This window comes from Agelaius phoeniceus, chromosome 16 (genome assembly GCF_051311805.1).
Source record: "Agelaius phoeniceus isolate bAgePho1 chromosome 16, bAgePho1.hap1, whole genome shotgun sequence".
NCBI lineage: Eukaryota > Metazoa > Chordata > Aves > Passeriformes > Icteridae > Agelaius > Agelaius phoeniceus.
Window position 1 is genome coordinate 3,857,411 of NC_135280.1, and position 24,305 is coordinate 3,881,715.

General features: G+C 42.4%; 1 protein-coding gene across 3 annotated transcripts in view; it reads right to left on the reverse strand.

Annotated features, from left to right (window-relative positions):
- Positions 1-24,305, reverse strand: part of SDK1 (sidekick cell adhesion molecule 1) — a 389,575-nt gene that overhangs the window by 99,153 nt on the left and 266,117 nt on the right. For all 3 annotated transcript variants that reach the window (XM_077186853.1, XM_077186854.1, XM_054643643.2), the window contains 7 exons: positions 23,252-23,399; positions 22,266-22,406; positions 18,545-18,726; positions 10,958-11,073; positions 7,768-7,960; positions 4,745-4,843; positions 118-309 (listed from right to left, as the gene is read on the reverse strand). In XM_077186853.1, coding sequence (XP_077042968.1) covers positions 118-309; positions 4,745-4,843; positions 7,768-7,960; positions 10,958-11,073; positions 18,545-18,726; positions 22,266-22,406; positions 23,252-23,399 — 1,071 coding nt within the window. The remainder of the gene's footprint in view (positions 1-117; positions 310-4,744; positions 4,844-7,767; positions 7,961-10,957; positions 11,074-18,544; positions 18,727-22,265; positions 22,407-23,251; positions 23,400-24,305) is intronic.

Sequence of the window (24,305 nt, forward strand, 5' to 3'; positions counted from 1 at the left end):
TTACAAATAAAATAATTTTTATTACCGCTGAACCGAAGTAACCCGTGACCTTCGGAACACAGAAACACCAAGAACCAGCAGGTGTTGTTCTGTTTGGTTTGCTGCAGGCTGACCCACCTGGGGGCACTCCGGAGGAGATGGTGGAGGAGGTGGCCCAGCCGCTGCCCTGGGCGGTGGCGGCCGCCACCTCGATGGTGTAGGTGGTGAGGGAGGACAGCCCCGTGATCTTGTACTCCAGGGTGCTGTTGGGCAGGCTGCGGGCCAGGCGGGACTCGTTCCTGCCGTACACCTCCCAGGAGATCTGGTACCCTGCAAAACACATCGCCCTCAGCTCAGGGGGGGCAACAACAACCCAGAGAACTCCTGCGTGGGCTTGTGGGAGTGGGGCATCCTTGTTCCTTGTGCCATTCCTTGTCATCACCTTCTATAAGCAGGAAAAAACTCCTCCTTGAAGTTAACACTGGCTAAAATACCCAAGTATTTAAAAAATACTGTTATTTCCAATAAACAATTGATGCAGGTACTCCAAAGAGCATTATCTCCCTGTCAGGAGGATGTGAGGTCTCAGCTATCTTTTTTTTCTATGCTTGATACGAAATGGCCTGGAAACCTGGAGATAACCTGACAGAAAGGTGGACTTTCATTCTGTGAACTCTACAAAGCAAACGGGAAGAAACACTGGAAAATATAACTTCTACTGGAATACCTAATTAAAAATCTCTATGTGCTTAGCAGGGCTTTCTCCCTTTGCATGCTGAAGTAACCTTCAGTGCTGCCTGTCTAGAAATACTTAGAAATCTGCCAATAACAAGCAGGCAGGAACATTGTGGGAATCTTCTAGGAACTGAAAAACCTCTACTCCCCACCGCTTGTTCCTTGCAGAAATCCTTCAGCAGGGTGAATCATTATCCTTTCTTTCAAAACCATCTTGGAGCCAATGCATTGTCCAAAGCTGCACCTGCCCTGACCTCCATATTATTCTTCTATCATAACCAGACTTTCCTTTTTATCTCTTTGATAACCACTTGCCTTCCAAGAACTTTTGAAACTTTCCACTGTCTGATTTGCTCAATTTTACCTCCAAATCTGCTTGTCCTCCTCCTGCCCAGTCCCACTTTATTCTCATTTGAACCCATGTGAACCTCACTGTGCCAGTCCTTGGAGAGCATGTCTGAAAAGTTTGCTTGATTGCCGCTTTCTTTGTGATTTGACTCAGAGGGTGAAAAAAAAAAATACACATAGCTCTTGAATGCCTGTGAAATTGAAGTGAGTGAAAAGGACTAACAGAAAGGAATCCCACTGAGTGAACCATGCACAAGGCAAACTGGCTGGAGAAACTCCCTACTGGGTTCCTGTTCCCATCATCTAAGATGAGGAATTCAGACCAGTTGGAAGGCTTGAAGGGTTTTTTAAAAAAAAATCTTTAAAAAGAAGACATGATAAGCTGATTAACATATATGAATTGATGTAGCAAAATGCCTCATGGTATTAACCAGCAAGAAAGCATCATCTCATGAGCCAAAACCATGGTGAGACAAATATTTCTGCAAGAGCCTGAGAGGTGTGAGACGTTCTCAGTCCTCTCTTTTGAGCTGCCATCACAGACAGGGATTCATCTTGACCTGATTTTGCATGATAACGGGCTCAGTGTGCTCACACAGTCACTAATTATGTTTCAGGTGAGGGGCAGTGATAAAGGGAGGTGATGCTTCAACAATTCCAGCTACACCACAAATGCCCCTCTGATTTGCACTGCAGAGGGGAAGGGGAAACACTCCTGAATGCTCATCTGGAACTGGTTTTAAACAATTATCTGAGTGGGAATTAATTAACTCAGTAATTTACTCATGTCTTGGAAACACGGTGCTGTTTTGATGCTCTTTGAATAGGCTTAAGAATCATTTGCCAGACCAGAGCTGATGTAGCACAGACAGGATTGTAATCTGTAGGAAGATTTAGACAAAGTTTCAGGGCTCTGTTGCCTGAATTAACGGAGGATGAGCAGAAAGGTGGGGGCTGACTGTTCCCTGTGTTTGATGCTCAGTCGAGAGGCATGAAGGAGTTGCAGACAGAAGGACCATCACAAGCACCCTTTTCTTTCAATAGCTGTGGGTGCAGCCTGTTCCAGACAATAAATAACCAGAGGAAGATAAGCAGGGGACTTTTAATGCTCACTCTATCCATTTGTTGCTTATGGACAATAGAAATTGTCACTCAGCACACACCAGGCAATCTTCAGTGATTGAGATATCTCCTCTCCCATCTGGATAAGCTTAGGTTATACATCAAATGTTGGTGATTATTCTTTGGACATTTTATCTCTTCTCCCTTGTGACCACAGAAGAGACCCAGCTTTCCCGCCCATTAAGCACATAGTCCCTATGTATTTATTTCCTGGGGAAAGGAAGAAAAATGTTCACCAAGAAAAATATCCCAAGTTTCTGTGTAAATTGAAGAAAAGGCAAAGAGGCAGTATTTACTGTCAGGGATTTTAGTCCCCAATGCATAGTTAAATTCCAGTCATATAAAAGATGAGAACAGAAAATCTGTACATACACAGCGAGCAGACACAAAGCCAAATGCAATCAGGCATAACAAAAACAGATGGAAAAAAAAAGTGCTGAAGGAAAGGAACAACAAGCACTGCACCCCCAAGTAGCACTCCAGCCACACTGAGTGGCAGATGGGCAGAACTCTGGCTCATGTGGCTGGTGAGAACACACTCCAGCCAGATGTGTCACAGATGTGAGCCCTGCCAGAAACATGCCTGGGCAGCACAGCTGGATTTTCCAGAGGGATTCCCCTGGTGTGAGAGAGGGCAGGGAAGGTGCCACAGATCCTTTCCCCACACTCTGGCACTCCACGAAACACTGCCTAATGACCAGAGGAGTTTCAGAAATAATTTTCTGTTGATGTGGAGTAAATTCTCTACACGAGAGCACTACACCCAATCACAAACTGTCCCTCCACATCCAGATCCTCATAAATCAACGTTTGCTGAGGGAACGAGGAAGATACTGAGATTTACAGCAAGAGTAATGGGCAATTTCCCAGAGCAGGTTGGCTGCTGGGCACTCCCTCCGTGCTTCCCTCCTCCCAGCGCCCCTGCAGGGAACAAGAAGGTCCAGTAAAGACATCAATGAGCAGAAATGATGAATAATTGCCTCCCTGAGCACTCAGATCCCCAAGCAGCCCTCTCTAAACCTTTGAGGTGCTCGGGGCATGAACAATTTTGCTGTTCTTCTATCCCAAATGCAATTTGCATCATTAAGGAGGTTTCTTTTTCCTTATAGACTCTGCTGGGCATTTTCACACCGGTGTTTTGTCACGAATGTCTTCAGTTGATTCCTTCTGAATCAATTTATCCCAAATATAACCCAGTCCATCATTTGGTTCCATCTGGTTTCAACCCATTCTGGGAGGGGGCAGCTTGTTTTTAGCAAAGTAATTCTGCAGAGCTGCTACCTGCTGCTTAAAAAGGAGCAGTATTACATCATCCTGGGTGGAGGTACCTAAATTTAAGCACTTGGGCTGGCAAGGCTTTGGCCATCCTCACTGAATCAATACTGCTCTGCTTTCAGGAGTCATTAGGTTCTATTCTCAAAGCACTTAAATCAGTGCATATTTCAGGCAGGTTTCCACAGTGGAGAGGCAGGAGATGATCTGCATGAGGACTCCACAAACAGCTCAGAGCACACAGCTACAAATGATGCATGTCATAGATACACAGAGGAAAACACTGACAAGGGAAACCCTATCAAAATAATTACACCTGTGAAAAAAATTACACCTTCAGAAAATTAGACTGATATAATATTTCAGTGGTCATGGGTCAGAAAATCTGATTTTTTAAACTCCTAAAATGAATCTTTAAAAATTAAACATTTTAACACTCTAAAACCAAAATATTTTGATCCATATGAAATTATTTTCTCCCTTCCCAACTACCTCCAGTAATTTAAAATCTGGGAGCTTTTTTGTGCTTCAAAACCTTGAAAACCTTTGTTAAATGGAATGTCCATCCTGTGCAGCTGCAATAGTTTCCCATCTGAAAACAATATTGCTTCTCTTGATAAGAACTAGAGGTTTCCTCAAGTATTTATACCTTCCTTTATGAAAAACAATGAAGTTGCTGCTGTTGTACCTACACTGGCATACAGTAAATAGATAAATAGCTTGTCAAATGGCAGACTCATCAAAGGGAAACAAGAGAGTTCTGAGCCCTTGTGATAGTTTATAACAGATTAAATAATGACATGCAAATTCTGTCACGCAGTCCACAGCCAGACCACTTGATCACAGAGGAAGGATTCTGCTGATTTCAGGCTTGGTCTTGATTGCAAACCCCAGCAATGCTAATCCAGACTTTGCAGCTGTGAGCTCTGCATAGGGACCCCCCACCCTTGGGGCAAAGGCCAAGCACGGCCTCACAAATTTCCAAAAATTCAGTAAAGCAGGTGGAGGTCACGGCGGATTTAACAAGACCAGACACCCTGTGGGGAGCTGATTTCTAACACAAACTGCTTTTCCAGTAACCACAATCATGAGCTGCCAGTAATTGGAGCTGTACTTTGTGTAACACTCCCTGGTGACATCTCAATTACCCAGAGGAGGGGCCAGGAAACCAGCAACAGCCCAAATTCTCCCTAAATGCTCCACTACACAGTTTTTCACTGCAGCAACACATTCCACCCCCCACACACTGAATAAAGAAAAGAATAAAAGCAGAGGTAGCAGCTGATACCTGTGATGATGCCATTCTTCTCTACAGGTTCTTGCCAGCTGACCTTGAGTGAGGTGTCCAGAATCTCAGTGAAACTCAGGTGTCCCACAGCTCCTGGCTCTGGCAAATCAGAAAAGGAAAGCTGTTAATGGGTGAACCCACTACACTGGGATCAGATTCACGTGGCAGGGTTAGGGATGGAGAAATACGTCCCTGAGCCAGGGCTAAGGGAGGCTGGAAAGCTCAGTGAGAGGAGAATGCAAGGTGGGAAGAAACACTCTGGCTATCATCATGTCAATTATTTCACCCAGTCAGCAGCCCAAGTGTGTGGAGATCTGACAGCATTACTGTTTGTCCTCAAGGATGCCTGTGAGGTGTTTGCCTGCCCTGTTTTGTGCAGCAACACCACCAGCAATCCCCTCACCTGGAAAGAGCCTTTTCTCTATGCAAGGTCACAGCAAGGACAGAGTCACGAGCCACTGCTTGGATAAATTCCCTCAAAACAACTCTAAAAATGTCCAACATAATGGCAACTGTCTTCTGTAAAATGAATACAAGTGTGTGAAACTTTTTAAAGGGTTTTTATGATGTAGCTCAAGAGCTCTTAAAAATTTCAGCTCCCCAGTGTGCAATGAAAGAGCATAAAATGGAATGACTGTCAGGAATATGCCATCCTCCCTCAATTTTGATCTTCAGGGGAGACAACCTGACTGATTTTTGATCCAAATGCTGTTCTGTCCTCAATCGATGCACTGCAAAAAGGAGGTTTTGTTCACTTTATATTCACTGTGCTTCTGTCATTGGATGCCTGCCCGAGTATCCTCCAGCTCCACTGACATCAGTTGGCAATTTCTTGTCTGCAATTTCATGTTTTGTTTCCTCTTCAATTTAGTCCAGCCTCTTATTCCCCTCCAGCTATGACAAAAAAAAGCCCAAACCCTGCCAGTGGGTCGGCTACAAACCCATTTGCAATTCTGCAGTCCCAGGGAGGAGAATTCCCAAGCCCACTCTGCAGTACCCAGCAGTCAAAGCACACAGAAGAACTGCTGAGCCTGTAGTGAGCCCAGGCATGCCTGACAAGAGCATGGAATTATCACAGTTTGTGGAGCTGCAGACATTGAAACCACACACTCACAAAGCTTTGCTCCAATCAGCCCCTGCAGTCGCAGCCCAATTTTAAAGTCATCAGGAAACCCAGGTGCAGGTGACTCCAGGCCAGGACATGACACTTGTGACTGGATATCAGGTTTTATCTGACCTACAGCTTGTCAGCCAACAGATCCCTGTTTTCCTAAAGGATTGCCTGACTTTGCTGTCCAGACAGAAAATGATCACCTGTGAACATGAATGACAGGCTTTTCAAATCTTTTTTCCCATCACATAAATCCTGAAGCAACTCAGCTTCAAGGAGTTCTCTGCCAAGATGCATTACACCATCCTGCAAGGAACTTCTCCAGCACTGTGAAAACCCAGAGAAACAATTCTGCAGGGTTTATAAATAAATAAATCAACTCTGCTCATCTCTCCTGCTGAGGCTCATTGCAGCATGTAGCTGGACACACCAAGAAATGTCTCAGATTATCTAGAAAATACAAGTCTGGCTCTCTCTTGGTTTATGTTTCCTGATGGAATTCTCTTGTGTTTAAATCAGCATGGGATCCCAACATTTCCCTGAGATAGCCTCGAGGAGACAGGGCAATGACTCTGCCCCTGCTCCCACTTTGTGGAAAGTATTTAAGGTTCATTTCTGCAGCCTTTCCTTCAGCAGAAATATTAAAAGTATCTTTCCTCTTCCCATCTGATTACTTGTTGTGAAATCCAAGGAGTTTTGTATCTTTGGTTTCTTACCCTTCTGTACTCACTGAGGTCAACCACAGGGTTCTACTGTGCTGAGAGGGAGAAGACAGAACTCAAACACATTTGCAAATCATCACTGGCTAAAGCTTTTTTCCCTCAGGAAAATGGGCAAAAAAAGCTGATAATGCACAGAGGAACCTAATACACGTTTCACCTTCCACCACACCTTTTGCTTTCATCCCAGACATACAAGCTGGAGTTCAGATTAGTGGCTCCCACAGATTTCTGGTCCTTAAATTCCTACCTCTGGCAACCTGTTCTAGTACATAGAGAGTAACCACACTAGGAAAAATTCCATGGGAGAGTAATTTTCTCCAGGTTCCTTCAAAAGTATCTCATGAGAAACTGGATTAGCACTTTAGCCTCACTCCTGTGAATGTTAATGACAATTGGATTCTTCTTTACGGGAACACTGACTAACCCAAAAGATCCCTATTAAGGCAGAGCAGTATTTCTAAAAACAATACCTTAATGGATGAATGAGACACTTTTTATTCTGGTTTAAACCTGCAAATGTGCAGCAGTGTTTATGATCCTCCTGAAGCACTGGCCAGAGCCAGGATCACTGTGGACACAGTCAATTTATCTGCATCAGACACACACTGCACTTGTTAGGCCCAAATATGTCTTGAGAAAACAACTTTGGCCACAGAGACCAAACCTTTTTCTGATGCAGGAAATAATTTACATGCTAAACTACTCAGTTCATTTTATTTAATCCTGCCTCCAGTTTTTCAGGATGTGAGAAACTGCCTTGCTGTGATCCTGGTTCTTTCACAGAAACACTTGCAATGTAATATAGATACAGACATTTTCAATTTCTTGAGTAACAGCAGGAAACAATTGCAAATTAATCATTGACCTCCACAGGAAGTTCCAGTGCTCAGTTCCTAAGAAGATCAATTCATATTTATTTGGGTGCCTGAACATGGATTTAAGAGCACAAGGATTTGCAGACATAATGCATTATGTGTTGGCTGAACCAGACTATGAAGCTCTTAGATAATCATCAATATAAAAAAATTCATCCAGGTTTAGCCCATAATGAAACAAAAAAAAAAAAATCAAATATTTGCCACAGGCTGAAAGAACACCCATGGAAAACTGGCTGAGGTCACATGAGAAGAGATTGCTGTGAACCCAAGGTCAAATTTTAAGCAGAGAGGTTCAAAAATGGGGGTACTCACTGTCTTCCAGGGTGCGCAGGAGCTGGGGAGGGCTCCGGGGGCCGTCCCCGGGGGTGGTGAAGCACAGCACTGAGGTGTAGTAGCTGGTGAATTTCTTCAGGTTGGTGATGCAGCCGCTGTGAATCCCGTGGAAATCCGGAGCGATGGTGACCACGGTCACGCTCTCTGGGGCATCCACCGGCCACGCCAGGAGCTGGGGGATTCAAACAGGGATGAGCTCTCATTAGAAGTTGTGTCTATTTGGAATCAAAATCTGTTTGGCTGCCAAAACCATCTTAATCTGATTGCAAAGAAGCAATGCTGTTAAAGCACTGTCAGCTCTGATGCTGAACAGATGGATGCAGCACTGTGACACTGGAGGGATGTCTGTAACACTCACTGCTGATGGGGATCCACCAGCATTGCAATTCTCCATGGCTGCTGCTGAGCAATGCCAAAATTATGGCAAATCATTATTCAGATGACACGAGCCCTTTGTCTCATCAGCCTGGCCAGTCTCTGCTGCTGAAAGCAGGCTGAAGGAAGAAAAGTACTTTTCAGTGCTACTCTGTCATAAATGCTTTATCTTATTTTCTTTAAAGATGCCACAGTCTGGGGAGGTTCCTGGGATTAGAGGGAGAGAGATGGGGACACACACACACCCTCCTGGCCCTTCCAGAGCTCCCCCAGCACCCCAGTGAGCAGCCCTGCCTCACAGGCTGGGAGCATTACAAGCTCAGTGCACTGGGGACATCCACACCGTGAATGATTCAAGCGGTTCTGGAACTACAGAAAGAATAGAAGAACGGTTGTAAAGATGATTACTACAATTTTCAACACCTGAGTCCCAAAAGTTAGACTCCTGAAGACATTTTCATGCATTTAAAATAGGGTGCTTGTCAGAGGAGCTCAGTCTTGCAGGTTTCATTCATCTCAGTGGATGTTCTGGGCGATCAATATCTCTGAGAGTGCAATACCTCATGCGTAGGTACCTAAATGAGGACTTAAAAAATTCATTTTTGGCAAACGACTTTGAAATTCTGAAACAATTTTTGAAATCGCCTTAAAGGCTTAGGGGTCTAAAACTTGAAAGTGTTTATGAAATTTTTATTTTGTCCAAAAATCCTTCTCATGTGGCTTGCAGGAGAATGTTAAAATTCCAGGCCTGACTCAGTATCTGTGTAAATCATGTTACCTGCATTGATTTCAGGCTCATAAACATGAATAGATATCTGAAATTATTAAGCCATATTTGACATATGTAGCCAATGTCTAGAGTACCTGATAGCCAGAAAGCACAGTTAGGGGACAATAAGGAGTAATTTTGTTAGGAATATTTCATATTTAAAAAAGCGCACTTTACAACTTCTGTTGAAATGCAAATAAATTTCAAAGAAAAGATAAAAATGTATAATGGCTGAAGAGGACAGTAAGTTTTATTTTCTTTTCTAAATCCCCTCTGTGCACTACAATTGGCATTTATAACTTTGGAAGACTGAACTCTTGAGTGCATGTTCATGAGGAAATGTGTGCAGAAAACACAGGTGAACAATTTTGTCAGTTAAAGGAAAAAATGGGTTTAATCCTTAAGAAAGGCAAAGGCCTGGCTTTGACTACTAGAAATTTATAAATCATACACGAAGCTACTCTAGAAATGAGTGACAGAAATGATCTCACATAGTCTTTGTACTGCAATTCCCAACCCCTGGGAGAAACAGGTTGGTAAAGCTATGGCAATCTACTGCAATCAAAGAAACATAAATTTTGATAATTTCAGAAGTTTTTATTGGCCACTGACAGATACAAATTACAATTTTACTTCCTTTATAGCATTACTGAAGAAATTGAAACAAAAATTAGAGGTAGCTATGCAATGAGATGAAGGATCTTTAGACTGAAATTCTGAATATAACAGAGAATGAAAATCTGAAATAAGACTTTTGCAAGCATGGGCTCATTGTGCTTGGACCTGCATCAGAAAATTACAGTGCACTGCAGTCCACTGAACCCCAGAAGTGTTTTTATTCTCCAGAGTCTGAACAGAAGCCAAGTGCTATTTCTGTGCTGGAGTTTCAGGGTATTGTGCTGCAGCCCTGTCAGTCACTGAGCCTTGAGAGCTGATTCTATCCCTGCCAGAAGCAGACACACACATCTCCATGTATTTATTTACTTCTTCAGCACCGAGATTCTCAAACCACTGCTGGCCCTCATGAGAAATACATTGGTTTGGGCAGAAATACCAAATCTCTGTCTCAGTTCTCTGTCACTCTGAGACATTCCTAGAGAAGGATCAAGTCTTCTGAAGCATCTCAAATCCATGTACAATCCCTTAATTCACAACTTGTCTTTTGAACTACAACATCCTCCTCAAATCGCTCCACCCAGCACTCAAATCAACCTCGCTCCTCCCTGCTCATACACCACACCTGTCTTCCCTTTTCCTGCTCTGAGATTCGTGCAAGATTTCTCATTGTTCTCTCTGTGGAGGTTTTTAAACCCTTCATTTATTATGCCCTGACTGCTGAATCACTGATGGAGGTTCTGTTGAGAACAAAACACCCTACCCAGCTCCTCAGCAAACACTCCACTGGTCAGAGGCTCTGTTGAGCACTCTCTGCTCTGTGCACTCCAACAGATGTTGCCTGATTAATAAATTCTACATTCTCAAATCTCTCAGATCATCACAGTGGGAAAGTCAAGGCAATTATTTAGTGTGCTGCCTTGATTCCCAGTGAAATGAATGGTGAATCTGCATTAGCATAAACAGAAACCTCAGGGTTGGTTTTCAGTGCCACAATGACATGTCTCCTGAGGTGACTTTCCAAACTGACATGGAATTGCTTTCTGGCTATGGAAACTCTCCAGGAAAATGACAAAGGTATGAGGACTTCTATGCTATGACACATTCCCTTTTCAGAACTTACATAAATTGCAAATATTAGAATCATAGAATGGTTTGGGTTGGAAGGGACTTTGAAGATCATCCAGTTCCAACCTCTGCCACAGGCAGGGACATCTTCCTCTTATCCCAGGCTGCTCCAAGCCCTGTCAGAAGCAATATCTGCTCACTTCTCCCTTTATCTCTTTATCTTACAGGTGTAAGATACTCCTGAAAGCAGAGAGGTACTTTGGAGATTCAGAGATCATAAGGCTGAAGTTCTGGTTTGCACCAGGACTGTTAATGCAGACATTATTTGGTGCCTGTACTCACCTTGTAGCCTTGGTTGATGCCGTTGATGAACTGCTGGGGTGGAGGGTTCCAGAAGAACTGGATGGTTGTGGAATTCACAGCTTCAACCTGCACGTTCTGAGGTGGAGCTGTGGGCACTGCTCCCAGGAGCAGAGAGGGAACAAAGCAAAAACAGAGAGGAGAGGGAATGAGAGGAAAAAAGAGAAAAATGAACACAGAACCCACTGAGTGTCACTTGCAAGTCGCAGAGTAATAAAAACCTCGAGAGAGGGATGCACTTCCCGTGCAACAGCAGCGATTTGGAAAGCTGGGCAATTGGGTTAATTTCTCATTCTGTATTGGAGATTCCTTCAAGGGGAGGAGAAGAAATGCCTTCTGCAGCTTATTATCCTGCAGAGGAGTTTCTCAGAAAGACTTGAGCCACGTAAGGACAGGTGAGCACAGCTCTTTCAGTCATCCATGAGTGCACGGAGAATGAAGAGTTTCTGAGAAAAATTTCTGGAGTCCTTTAGTGCTGCTCAATTCCCCAGATCAGACAAGAAAACATGGAGTTTGCACAATTAAGGTTTTAATTGTGAATTATAATCTGGCAACAGCATATGTTTATTATTTACTGCTGCCCAAAGAATTAGGACCAGTCATATCACACGTGGTAAAGATTTTTCTTGGGAATTGAGAGTTGTTCTTATTTTATCTTGATATGATATAAATTCATGTATATTGAATTGATTATATATATCCTGAGCCAATACATCCTCTAATCTACTAAAAGTTGCACAAACATTTTATGCCAAAGATTTAATTAGACAGATGTTTTCTCAATACAAAAGCAAGCATGGAACATAAAGGCATGTTGCCTTCAAACAACCAAAACCAGCATTTAAATATTTCACCATTCAATAAAATGTCTCATTCCAAGCAATTTCTTCAACTCACTGCTTTAAGATGTCATTTCTATAGTTCTCAGAGGAAAGAATATTAATAGACAGGCCTATTTTCTGATATTATCAAGCTTATAGTAATTTTAAGAAGAAAACTGCTATCTGAGTACAAAGAAATGGACTAAGACACTTTAAATCCCATAAAATAAGCTTAATAATGCTTCAAAAATATCACTATTGACAGCCATGTGCATTTGTATTCTACTAAAGAGGAGCTATCCACAAGTGGTTTTGAAGCCTGGAAGCCTTTGTTCCTTCTGCTTCCAAAGGAAAGTTTCTACCAAAGCCCAATGATTTGTGCTTCTAAGGAGAATCCACGATTCCCACTGAGAAATGGTGGTTTCCTCCACACTTTTCAAAAACAGGGCAGAAACTTTTCAAGTTCCAAAGCACTTTTCAGAAGATGAGTCTTTGTGTGGAGAAGAAATGAAGAAAAGAAGTTCAAAAATGCAAAAGTGCCCCTCTTCCCACCAAAAGTTATTGTTTGTTTGGAAGAGACATGAAGGGGCATTATTCTTAACTAGTGCTGACAATATACTAAGACAGGACAATACACACTTACCAGAGATGTGCACAGCCAAGAAAAATCAACACAGAAAAATGGAGAAATCCTCAAGGATGTCAGGTTTGAAATGACAAGAACATTCACTCCCATGCCCTCTGTCACTAAAATTCCCTGAAGATTCTGCCATGGGCTCCACAACCTTGCTCTGCAGCTTTTTTAAACCTCAGTAGCTGCATATTAGTCAGAACCTTCATGCCCTAATTTTAAACTTGATGTGACAATTTATGAACTATGCATAATTATTGAGTTCTGGAAGCAGAGTTTATCTGATAGTACTCTAAATTTTCATTAGAATCTGGGCCCTATTTCCTGCCATGTATCATAATTCCCTGTGTGCTTTTGGAAGGTTATACTATTATCTGAATGACCTGTAGACATCATAAAGTTTTTCTAGTCAAGAGATTCACCAAATCATCCTGAGATACAGTCATAAATATTAAAGTCCCTCTACACTCATAATGACTTGCTTTGGCTACAGTCCCCCACTAAATGCATTTTTTTCTTATTCATATTCTTGATGAAACTGTTTATTATGAGAGCCACAAGATATATTTGAATCTGCTTTTGTGTGCAATACCTTGTATAATTAATGGTTAACATGCGTAAATTTTTTTAAAAGTCAAAATTCTTACTTTCCTGCACATTTGCACGTTCAGATATTGTAACTGTCAGAGATTTGTTATTGCAGAAGAAAATTGTGTTACAGGTCTTCAAGTTAGTTTGTTATCAGAAATGCACCAGGATATCACTGATAGATTCATCTCCTCCAGTCAGTAAAGCTAAATCAGCTGAGCAGCACCAAGCTCCAAGTTTTCCTTTGTGGTCCTCACAAAAAAGCTCAGGCAAACACTTGAGGATAGGTTTACTGCAGTTTTAGGAATGTGGATAACCAAATGCAATAGTTATTTCTTTTAAAAAGGAAATATTTTTTGTTCATTAGGAGATAAATTTCTGAAACAAGAATATATGGTCATAGCAGAGAAAATACCTGCTGTAATATGAAAAGTGGAAAAAATTATGAACAGAAAACATAAAACCTTCAGAATGTTGGAAATCATGATTTATATCACATTTCCTCCTTAGTTATCTTTATTGAAACATCAACATCTGCATCTCAATTAATGCATTTAAAAGATGGAAAGATGGTCCATCTGATTTGCATAAGCTTAATTATACTGCAGAAGGCATAATGTAATATATTTTTATATTTTTAATCAGTAAAATATTGGCATTATAATCTCAAATTTACTTCAAAGTGCCAGTTTAAAATTCTCCTTTTATGTCCTGATATTAAAGGCTTCCTTGGGTATCTGAGCACTTCTGCATTTTAAAAAGAAAAGAAGTTTGAGGAAGCCAAATCAGAATTGACCTTCTGGTCACTTCAAAACTCAAATACTTTTCCAAGATCATGCAGAGTAACTTCCTGAAGCTTTGGCTGTCTGCACAAGGGATTTTCTAATTTAGTGGTAGATACCTGTCCTCTTCCTACAAATTTGTTGTCAAGCTGTACAGAAGCTGCCAATGTCAAACAGGTGTTTCAAGAGTAATCCCCAAGTATTTACACTCCCAGCTTTCAAACCTGCACTTCATCATGTCTGCAAGTATTCCAAAGCCATCTCACACTGGAGATCCATCTGGGAGTCATCTCAGAGCTGCAGATCAAATTGGTCAGACACAACCAACTGTTACTTTCCTCCTGATAAAGTTCATGTGCTTGGAAATCAGCAGAGAGCTCAGCCCCCGGGACTGCGGGTTAATGTTCAGCATTCCAAGTAGAAAAGGTCATGGAAGCACTCTAGATAAAAACCATTAAAAGGGTTTCACTGACAAGATAATTGAGAGGAGACAAGGCACTGAGGTTAAGCATGTGTACATGGAATTATTCTGTCTCTGGCCATGTGCAAACAGCATGGAAATCCCGTGGAGTTTCTGACTGCCAGACTCCTGCTCCTAAATATAGATCTTCAGCACAGGCTTGGAAAAAAGGCTCCTCTGGAGCTCCTGACCTTTGAGGTGGCAATTTGCCTGTCTCAGGCAGGCTTGTGGAACTGCAGGTTTTCCTCTAGGTGAGGATTTAGATGTTCCTTTAATGCACCAGCCTGAGGTGCTGAGCTGCACATCCCACGGGAGCAGTGGGGATGTGGAGCTGTAATTCCTCCTGGGAAGCCTCTTCCCTCTGCTCCCTGCTGGTGCTCTGAACTGCAGTGGGTGCCCAGGAAAAGTGGTCTCTGTAACACTACACATCTGAAAAACTGAATTCTGAAATTCAGCAGTGTGAGATTTGGCACTAACTGATGAGTTTGGCTTCTTGTGGCTCGGAAATGCCTCCTTCCTTTCCTGCATGGCTCTCACACAGACAAGATTTTATTGCTTTATTAAGAGCTGGGGGCCAGGGGCCTCTCTGAGACAACAGCTAATTTCATCACCTTGTGATATAATTTAAAAATAAAATAAAAGCAGTAGATGGCAAATGACATGTAAGCAAGAGGAACTCCCCCAGCCACTACAACTCCAACCTGCTTCTGCACAGGAGCAGCTGGGCCCAGCACAGTCATGGGTGCTCCAGAGCTATTGGGAGGATCCCCAAAGGAAGTGACAGAGGATCTTTAAGGTGGTTTTGCCAAGAAAACCCAAGGGAAAACTAAGGAAAATATCTTTTCACTGAGATAAAGCGAATGATTGCAGAGAGATTCTGCAGTCAGGGATTCCTTTTCCAAGATTATTTCCTACATAAAGCAGGAAGCTTTCAGTTAACTGGGTTTGCTCTGGCTCTTCTACACATTTCTCTGATTCATCTCAGTGCCTGAGGAAGAAGCTGCTTTGGACCTGGCTGAACAGACTCCTCTTGCTTTTATCCTTTCCACACCATCAAGACTCACTGGTCTGGTAACTTTTATTCAGGAAGGGCTTTTTCTCAGGCCTTCTTGGCCTGGCAAGGTGTCCATGCACAACAAAGAAGGGAAAATAAAACAACATTCAAATACGTGTTGAGATCTGTGAGCTTTGGGACATAAGACTGGCTTTTGAGATATGCATCAAAAGAAAGACATGGCACTAAAAGCAGAAACAGAAGTGGTTAATGTCAATGGAGAGGCTAATGGAAGAAAAGTCTCTACTTGTAAACCTTGCCCTGCCTAAATCTAAGACAGGGTGGGAGTTTTTCAAAGAGAGAGTTCAGAGATATTCACAGTGGTGAGATAAAAGGGACAGACCCAAAGTAAGGGGTGGAAGTTGCTACTTTATCAAATCAACCTGCAAAAACAGGCAGACATGCCCAACAGTACAGAGCAGAGACAATATTGTCACCATACAAAGATGTTTATACCTTCACAAAGCTGTTCTTACATGAAAAGATATTGGGAAACTTGAGGTTTTCATATGGCAATGAGAAGTCCTGCAGGACAATGCTTAAATAAATAAAATTGCCCTATGCAGAGAGCTGGCACAAATCCCTGTGAAAGGTAACATTAAAGCAAGGAACAGCTGAAGAAACTCTGATGAAGAAAGACCTATATATCCAGAGCATCAAAGGATCAGGCTGAATATCACTCTGAAAAGACTTTCAAGATTTTAGAGCCAGTCAACCTGTCTGACCCTCGTGCTGGGATGTTCAGTGCTCTGCCAGTAAGGCCTCCTGACACTTTATCTCTCTGACATGCACCGGTTTCCCCCCAGTTCAGACCCATCAGCACCTCGTGAGCTTGGCTGTGTTTTGGAAGCTGGTGATTTTTGAGGGGCTTGGAGCAGCTGATTAGTTTTCAGTGGCTAAAGCAATGCCAGAGGACTAATAAGGGATTAATAGACTAGCTCCTGGTATAAATCCACAGCTTATATGGCCAGTCAATACCCCCTATGACAAAGGTGCCAATATGCTGATGTGCTCCTGCCAATGGGCTGATCTGCTCCCGGGGTTCATTTCCTCCCAGGCTCTGCCTGCCCTGCACATTGATGAGTATGAGGTATTTTTCATCTGCAGACAGACAGGTTCTTGCCAGCACAGCTCACATCATTTAGTGCATGTCAGAGCAGAGGCAGTGGTGGTGTGGTACTAGGAAAAGGGGATGGATGGGAGTGTGTGTCTTTGACATTTATCTCTGCTCATATTAAAATCAGAATATGATTTACAAGGCAGTTTTACACATGGCTTTTTCTTACTCCTGCTAGTTTGGTTTAGGAAAAAACATTCTGGAGCAAGAAACAGTCACTAGATTTCCCTGTCTTTTCTCAACTACAATAAACATAAAGGAGCAGGGATTTGGACAGTAGCACATTACATATGGAGACTGGATATTAATCCAGTTTCAAATTGTATTTATACCAACCAGTCTCCCCTTTCAGCTCTAAATGTAAAAAGACTTCAAATTCTTTTTAAAACAGGACATATGACTTTGGTGAACCTAGCAAGGTTCAGCATGCTTTAGGTAGTTATTAATAGCTATTAGCAAATATCAATATGAAATAAATCAGAAATATCCAGTTTTTCTTCTATGTCTACCCAGCACTGAGGAATTACATAAAGCCAAAGAGGCCATTGTAGGTTGGCCTGGAGTCTAAACACTCTTGCTGATTAACATGAATGCAGGACTGACTACACCTAATTTATAACAGAGGATTTATACCCTTATAAATGACAACAGACAGCCAATCAATAAAGGATGATAATAACTGCACATAATATCAAGGGAAATTAAGAGTCAATTACAGGGTTTAAGAAAAAAGAGTGTGAAGTCCAAACCTGGGCCTTAATAGATGGAAGGTTAAGGTGCTATGATAGCTTAAAATGTGCAAATAAACAGGGTAATGAATTACAAGCATAATCACAAAAGGGATTCAAATTCTGTGGGCAAACCAATTCTGTGCAGAGCTTGGGTGTTTAAGTGGGATAGAAAACATTAATCCTGGCTGAATGAGAAGACTTCAAGAAAAACATTTCAAGGTCTGCTAGAAATACTTCTAGAATGAGGTTGAGTGTGCCTAGGCTCCTCTGAACTGTGAGACTTTACATGCCCTAAGACAAAATATAGATAGTTCATTCCCCAGTTGTTGTGGTTAGTTAGTGTTGCATATGAATAATCTGTTCTTAAAGATCTCCCTACACCTCAAACTGCATCTAATCATGTTATAACCTACTCCTAGTAACAATTAACAAACAACTACATCTTCTTCCCTGATTGAAAATTAACTGATGCACTGTAAATCTGCTGGGTTTTAAAACAGTATAATTGTTTTATGACCAACGAAGTAGAACCCATGAACTGTCCAGTGCTCAGCATCCAGCACAACCCTGCAATTATGGGAATATATGGAAGCCTTAAGGACCTGGCACTTAATTATCCTACAGATTTTTATACCAATCTAGAGGTGTAAACATGCCTTATACTGGTTGTAAAAAGTAATTACATATCCTTTTGTTGGTGTAATTTATACTCTTCTTAAAGCACTTAGAAAAGTGTGGAGGAGCTGTAGCATAAAAATCAGGGCTTTAAAGATCATTTTATCTTCCCCTTTGAAAGTATCTGCACCATTCCTGACATGCTTCAGAACCCTTTCTCCACAGGTTGTATTTCTTTCCCTACACTTTCCTTGCAATTTATTCCATATTTCTAAAACAAGGTGCTCTGTGATTATCAGAACTAATGCAGCTGGTTCAATCTATCTCCTGTATTGCGTATGCAGCATCTTGCATGATACAACCAATTCCCTGAAATATTTTCTCTAACTCTCCTGGCAGGGTAACCTCAGCCCCTGCCTGTCACAGGTCCCATAAATCCATTCCCCAGGACCCCAGCTCTCATCAGCATTTCTATTTATTACTTCTGCTGCAGCTGACTCTGACCTGCAAGTGTGCCAACACGTCACCACGAGGGTCAACAAAACAGATAATTTTTTACTTCACTCCCAGCTTTTCCTACAACAGACATAGAGCAAAGACTTGGCTCTGATCAGGCACTTGAAATTTGCAGGTGCTCCTGCTCCAAGCTGCCCATCAAATTTGTCTGAAGTGACCATTGATTTCCCAGGTTGTAAGGTGGGATTGCCAGGCAGCACATCCCCTGAGGAAGCCGTGGGATGATCAAGGAGATCCTGCTGGGGTTTGCTCACCTCCCTGCAGTGTGTACTCTGTCACAGGCCTGCTGAAGGCTCCCAGCCCAGCTCCATTGTAAGATGCCACCTGGATTTCATACTGGGTCCAAATGATCAGGTCTTTCACCAAGCAGTAGTTGATTTCTGCGCTGGTGATGTTTTTGTACTGGTACTCTCCCGGGAGGCCGGCCAGGCGATACCTGCCATATGGGGAGGAGAATTAGCTGGTTAATGAGATGGGACCAATTAGAGAAAATATCCTGGCTGGCAAAACAGCTTCCTTTGTGACGAGGCAATATGCAAAGTTTTACAGCAGAATTTTACCAAGAATAATGAAAAATAATCAGAACATAGCAACTCTGATAAGACCATATTATGTTTGACTGCTATAGTATTTATAATCTGATCTCACTGAGATTACAGGCTCAGGGCTAGACAAAATGGGTATTTTATCCTGTTTTATGGTTGCAGAAAAATTACAGCTTTTTAAATGTGGCTTGTCTAGTAAAAGCTGTGATTTAGTACAAAAAATAGCCCAGATGTGATTTTTATCAGAGTGCTGCTGTAAATCAGCCTGGGAAATTGTTTTTTTCCCTTCACTTCTGAAATCTGAAAAGTAAGAGCTCAGAGGGCTCTGACCTCCTGGGATCTCAGCCACTGGCACCCCTGGCTTCCACCAGAATTTACTTCAGAAAATAATTAAAATAAGGATTGAACACAGTTGAGACTGAAGGGTTGGGTAAGCACTGGAGTTCCAGGAGAAGGGCTGTGCCAAACACAGGTGGGTGATAAATATCCTGAAACTCTTTCTGCTGAGACACGAGCAGCTGAAACACTAAATATATTTTCTCATGTAAAAACTGTATTCCAGAAAACAGAGCCCCTTTGATGTGTCTCTTCAGGCCAACAAACTACAGAAAAAAACTAAATTATAGAAAACAAACAAACCTTGCAAATCTGTGAATGTGAATAATACTGTTTGTTTTCCTTCCTTTAGGAAAGTGCTACAGTGGATGCTCACAATATGCTAATTCACAAAAAATCAAAAAACCAGAGGCCAAATAAGGGACACAAGGCATTACTATTACAGGAAAAAGACAAATATGGAAAACATTTGTATTTTTATTCACCACACAACTTTTATACACTCTTACCCATCCTTTGCTTCTCTGCAATCACCAAAGTTTATTGACACAGAACAATTTCATTGACATCTTGCAGAGACATTTTAAATTCATCTAATAAAATTGGTGCAATGTTTATGACTAGACAACTTCATGTCTTCAGCCAGAGATTTTTGTTCTAAAATCTTATAAAGAGATCACTTCTTAATCACTGACATCTCTATTTTCTGCTGCTTGCCTGACCATCTCCAGCACACTTAATATTTGTAATGCTACACTGGTGTGATTCCATTTAGGAAATATAAATGGAAATAAAGAAATAGCAGCCCTCAGCTGAGTTTATTGAATGTCTTGCTCCCCCTTTCTCTCTCTCTCTCCTGTGCAGGGTGTGTGCTCCCTGGCAAGTCAGTTCTTAGCGCAGCAATGCTCTCTCTCCTGCCCAGCAGACAAGGTGCAAGTGCTCCTGTGATTTAATCTGTTATGCTGTTAGCATGGCAGACCCCTAAATGCAATATTGGCAGTGAGAAAAAGGGCAGAGGAAGGAGGCCAGTTCAGAAATGTCATGTCTTCATGATTTTTCTCACCATGGACTTTGATGGATACTCCACATGACTTGTGCAGTGCACCTTCACTTTTAAAGATCAGGTGTTCCATCAATTTAGCATCTTGCTTGTCTTGAGCTTTGGGTCTGTGGGAAGGCTGGTGCTTTTCACTCTGCTATCCCCTGGTTCTGCAGAAATCAGTGCAGGAACACTTCTTCAGTGCATATTGCTGTGACCACACAATTCAACTGGGAGGAACAGCCTGGTTTATTACCTGGGACTTGTGCTTTTATGTGATAATCTTAAATTCCTGTTGAATAAATGGTTTCTCTGCTCTGCTGTCAAGACAAAGCAGGAAGACAGCAAAAATGCTCACAGATTAAGCATAATGAATATGAGCACTATTAAAATGGACAGAGATGTTCTAGCAAGGTCAGGGATCAATTATGCAGATAAATGCTGTAGAAAGTACCAAAGTTAAACATTATTGGAAATGCTATATGGAGAAAACAGCACAGATTGCCAGGAGGAGGAGCCTATGGGATTGCTTTGTAAAGCACATTAAGTGCCAGAAAGACGTGGCACTAAAAGCAGAAACAGAAGTGTCCAATGTCAGTGGAGAGGCAAATGGAAGAAATGTCTCTACTTGTAAACCTTGCCCATGACTTAATGCTGAGACTGGGAAAGACTCCCTGGGAACAACTGAGGAGCCAAGCCTACCACTGGGGAGACCAGTTTGAAGGGAAGAATTGCAGAAAGAATCTTTGCATCCTTGGCAGATGGAACCCAAGGCTCAGGACAAGGATCTATCTGCAGGCAGAAGTTGAAGCACCTTTTCCCACTGGTGGCTGACAAAACATTTTAAACTGAGCCCAGCCCTAAAACCTTGCACCAGCAGCACTTGCACAAGGGGCTCACCTCTGCTGAGGGGCTCTGTGCAGGTGACAGGGAGATGAACATACTCAGCTGTGCCTGCAGACACAGGGAACTTCCCAGGGCTGTTCTGGGAGCTCACCAACACTCTGAACATGACAAAAGCCTCTCCATCCATGCCAACAAAAGTAGGAGCACAGCTTGAACTGGATGTTGGCATTTAAACTGCAGCATTTAGTTATCTTTTACAGTTCTGGAGGACACTGTATTAAAAATGTCAGCAGCCTGCCTACAGGAGGATGTAACCATCACTTGGAAATATGTCAGGGGCTGGGAGTTTTCCACAAAAAATGCCTCCCTCGCTAGAGGTGTGGCCCAAGCTGGCTGCTAGCACTGCAGGGTGTGGAGGATGCCAAATGAGCAGTAATCTAGTGGAATTGGGTAGGAGTGAATACTGAGTCCCAAAAAATCACCTAAGGGAAATACTCTGCAAAGTCTCTCAAGTGGCATCACCCTTTCCAACACAATGAATCCTGGGTAAGCTGCCAGACTCAAAGGGTGCAGGATTCCCTGTTACCTGCCTGAATGTGTTTCTCATTAATAAATACAAACAGGGCTGAAAGGACCTTACTCAACTGGCTGATTTTCAAAACCAAACCAAGGTCTGCCATGAAGCATCTGACCTGTCATTCCCTCTCTCCATTTTGTTTGGCACAAAATTGAAGTTTATTGATTCTTTTGCTGCTCCTCCATAGGCAGGAGCCCTGTTGTGTCTTTGATAAATTTAATTAACCTTTTGAGCAGGGAGCTGAGCTTGTAATAAGCAAATATACATCTGCATAGGCTGCACTGTACCAGCCTCCCATGTGAACACTTGCATTACTTAGAGCTTCACTTCCCTTTGAAAATGGAATAAAAGGATTTTGTGAGTCTCCACAGGTCCTTTGGAACAGCTGATGGAGCCCTCAGACTCTGTAGGACAGACAGGCCAGAATTTAAGTGTCTGCACCCTTGTGACTCCTTGAAGAGTTGTTTTCTCATATTTAACAAACCAGGGCAGCCTGAGCATTTGCACACAATAACTAATATCTTTAATTCAGTTAGAGATTGCTTTTATAACACTCTTAATTCACAGCATTTGAACTCCCTTGTGCAGACCTGGACCTATCTCTGGACGTCCCAGGTTAAGAAAGGACTTACCTTAGGATGTAGCCATGAAGAACCCCATTGTGCTCACTCTCAGGAGGAGGCTGCCACTGGACCATGATGGACTGATTGGTTCTCCCACTGGCCACGATGTTTTTAGGGGGGGCACTGGGGGGCTCCTCAGGTAGCATCAACCTAGGTACAAAAGAATGTGATGGACACGGGTGTTGAAAGAAATCAAAAATAATAGTCTATTTCCTGTATCCACTCCAAGTGAACCACTCTTTTATCACAGTCTGATGACTAGAAAGAAATATAATGCTGATCAAACTGCTGAAGACATGCATGAAATAGTTACAACAAATCAACATAATAGGAAATCAGTTAAGCAAGCAACAAGACAGACAGCTGAGGTAACCCTATTCTCTTGGAATCACCCAGGCTGCTACAACTCTTTAAAAAGATTACAAGCCTGAATGAGTAAGAGCTCAGGTCCAGTGTCTGTGACTCCTTCCAAATTGTTTCTTTCAGCTCTTTCAATATTTTTCATATCAAACTCCTACATTTTGAAAAAGCCATTTAGAGTTCAGCTGTTCTGCAATTCAAGCTTGCAGCAAGCTTTGGTTCACAGAAGAAGGGGGATGCATTTGAAAGTGAATATGATGAAGCCATCCTTCTCTGTCACATCTGGGTAAATTCCAGAAGTGACATTGCCATGACAGGGTGAGAGCTGTGCTCCTGCCCGGCCTAACTGCTGGGGCTTAGCATAAGAGCAAAATGTAATTTCCAAGATTCTGCTCAGCTGATACTCTGGAGTATGAGGACACTTCTCTCATGATGTGCTGAGCTCCTGCATCCCCCAAACGCCATCATCCCTAACTCCTGCCAGCTGCAGGGCACTCTCCAGTGACCTGGGAAGTGGCAACTTCTCCATCTCCCAGTCATTGTGCAAAAGATTATTTTATTCCTTGACTCCCAAGCAGCATTTTCCCCTCCCCAGGCCTCTGTCCCTTCGGCACACAGACCCTGGCTGTCATTACCTGCTGGTCTCGGTGCTGTAGCGCCCCTTGCCCACCTGGTTGACTGCACACACCCTGAACTGGTAGGTCCTGGCTGGAGTGAGGCCACTCACAGTGACACCGGTCATCTTCGGGTCAAGGTTTGACAGGTGAACCTTCCAGGGAGAATCTGTTGGAAAAATTAGCACGGGGAAAAAAAAAAAATAAAAAAAAAAGATGAAAGTGCCTGTCAAAAGCCCTGCAGAAGTGAGAAAATGCCTCTGACTGCTCAGAGCTCTTGGTGCTTGCTTCCCTCAGAGGAACTTTGGGAAGAAGTTTCTTTTCAGCAGAAGAAACCTTCCTGTCAGCCCACACGGTTCTGCAGATTGCACATTTGTCTACTGGAAAGTGATGCTGCACATGTCATGGCATAATAAATAAAAACTATATTCATTAACATTTTAATAAAAGAGGAAACAAGCATGATAAAGACAGATGGGCTGTGCATTTCACAACCCATCTGTTTGGCAGGCCATCACACCACCACACCCATGAGTGGCTCTGGTGGAAGGATTCTAATGAAATTCACAGTCAGTTTGGAATATCTTCCTACCCAGCTTGCAAGCAGGTGTAGAAGCGTGACTCCCTCTGCCAAATCAGCCCTTTGCTGCAAGACCTGAGAAAGCTTCTGCTGCTGATTCTACGTGTCTGCAGTCTTATTTTTTTTTTTTTTCTTAGTGATATTATTCAGCATGGAATCTAATTGTCCTAGGAAGGTTCCCTGGTAGAAAGAGCCCTGGCAGCACTCTAAACCCCTCGCTGTCAGTTCGCATTCTTGCCATATCAAGCTCCTCTGATGCCTAAATTACATTTACAAGTTTTTAAAGAGGTCAGAAACGAAACATGTTGAAAATTAAATATTCTGACTTCTTCTCTCCATAGCCTGGTGTCACATATTCTCCCTGATGTCATGACTGAAATAGTCAGGGAGAGGTGACATTTGGTCTGCGTTGCAACAGTACAGCAACGGAATCAGCCAATTTGAAGATTTGTTCCGTTTTTAAATAATACCAGCTGTTTTCATGCTCCCTGCTCA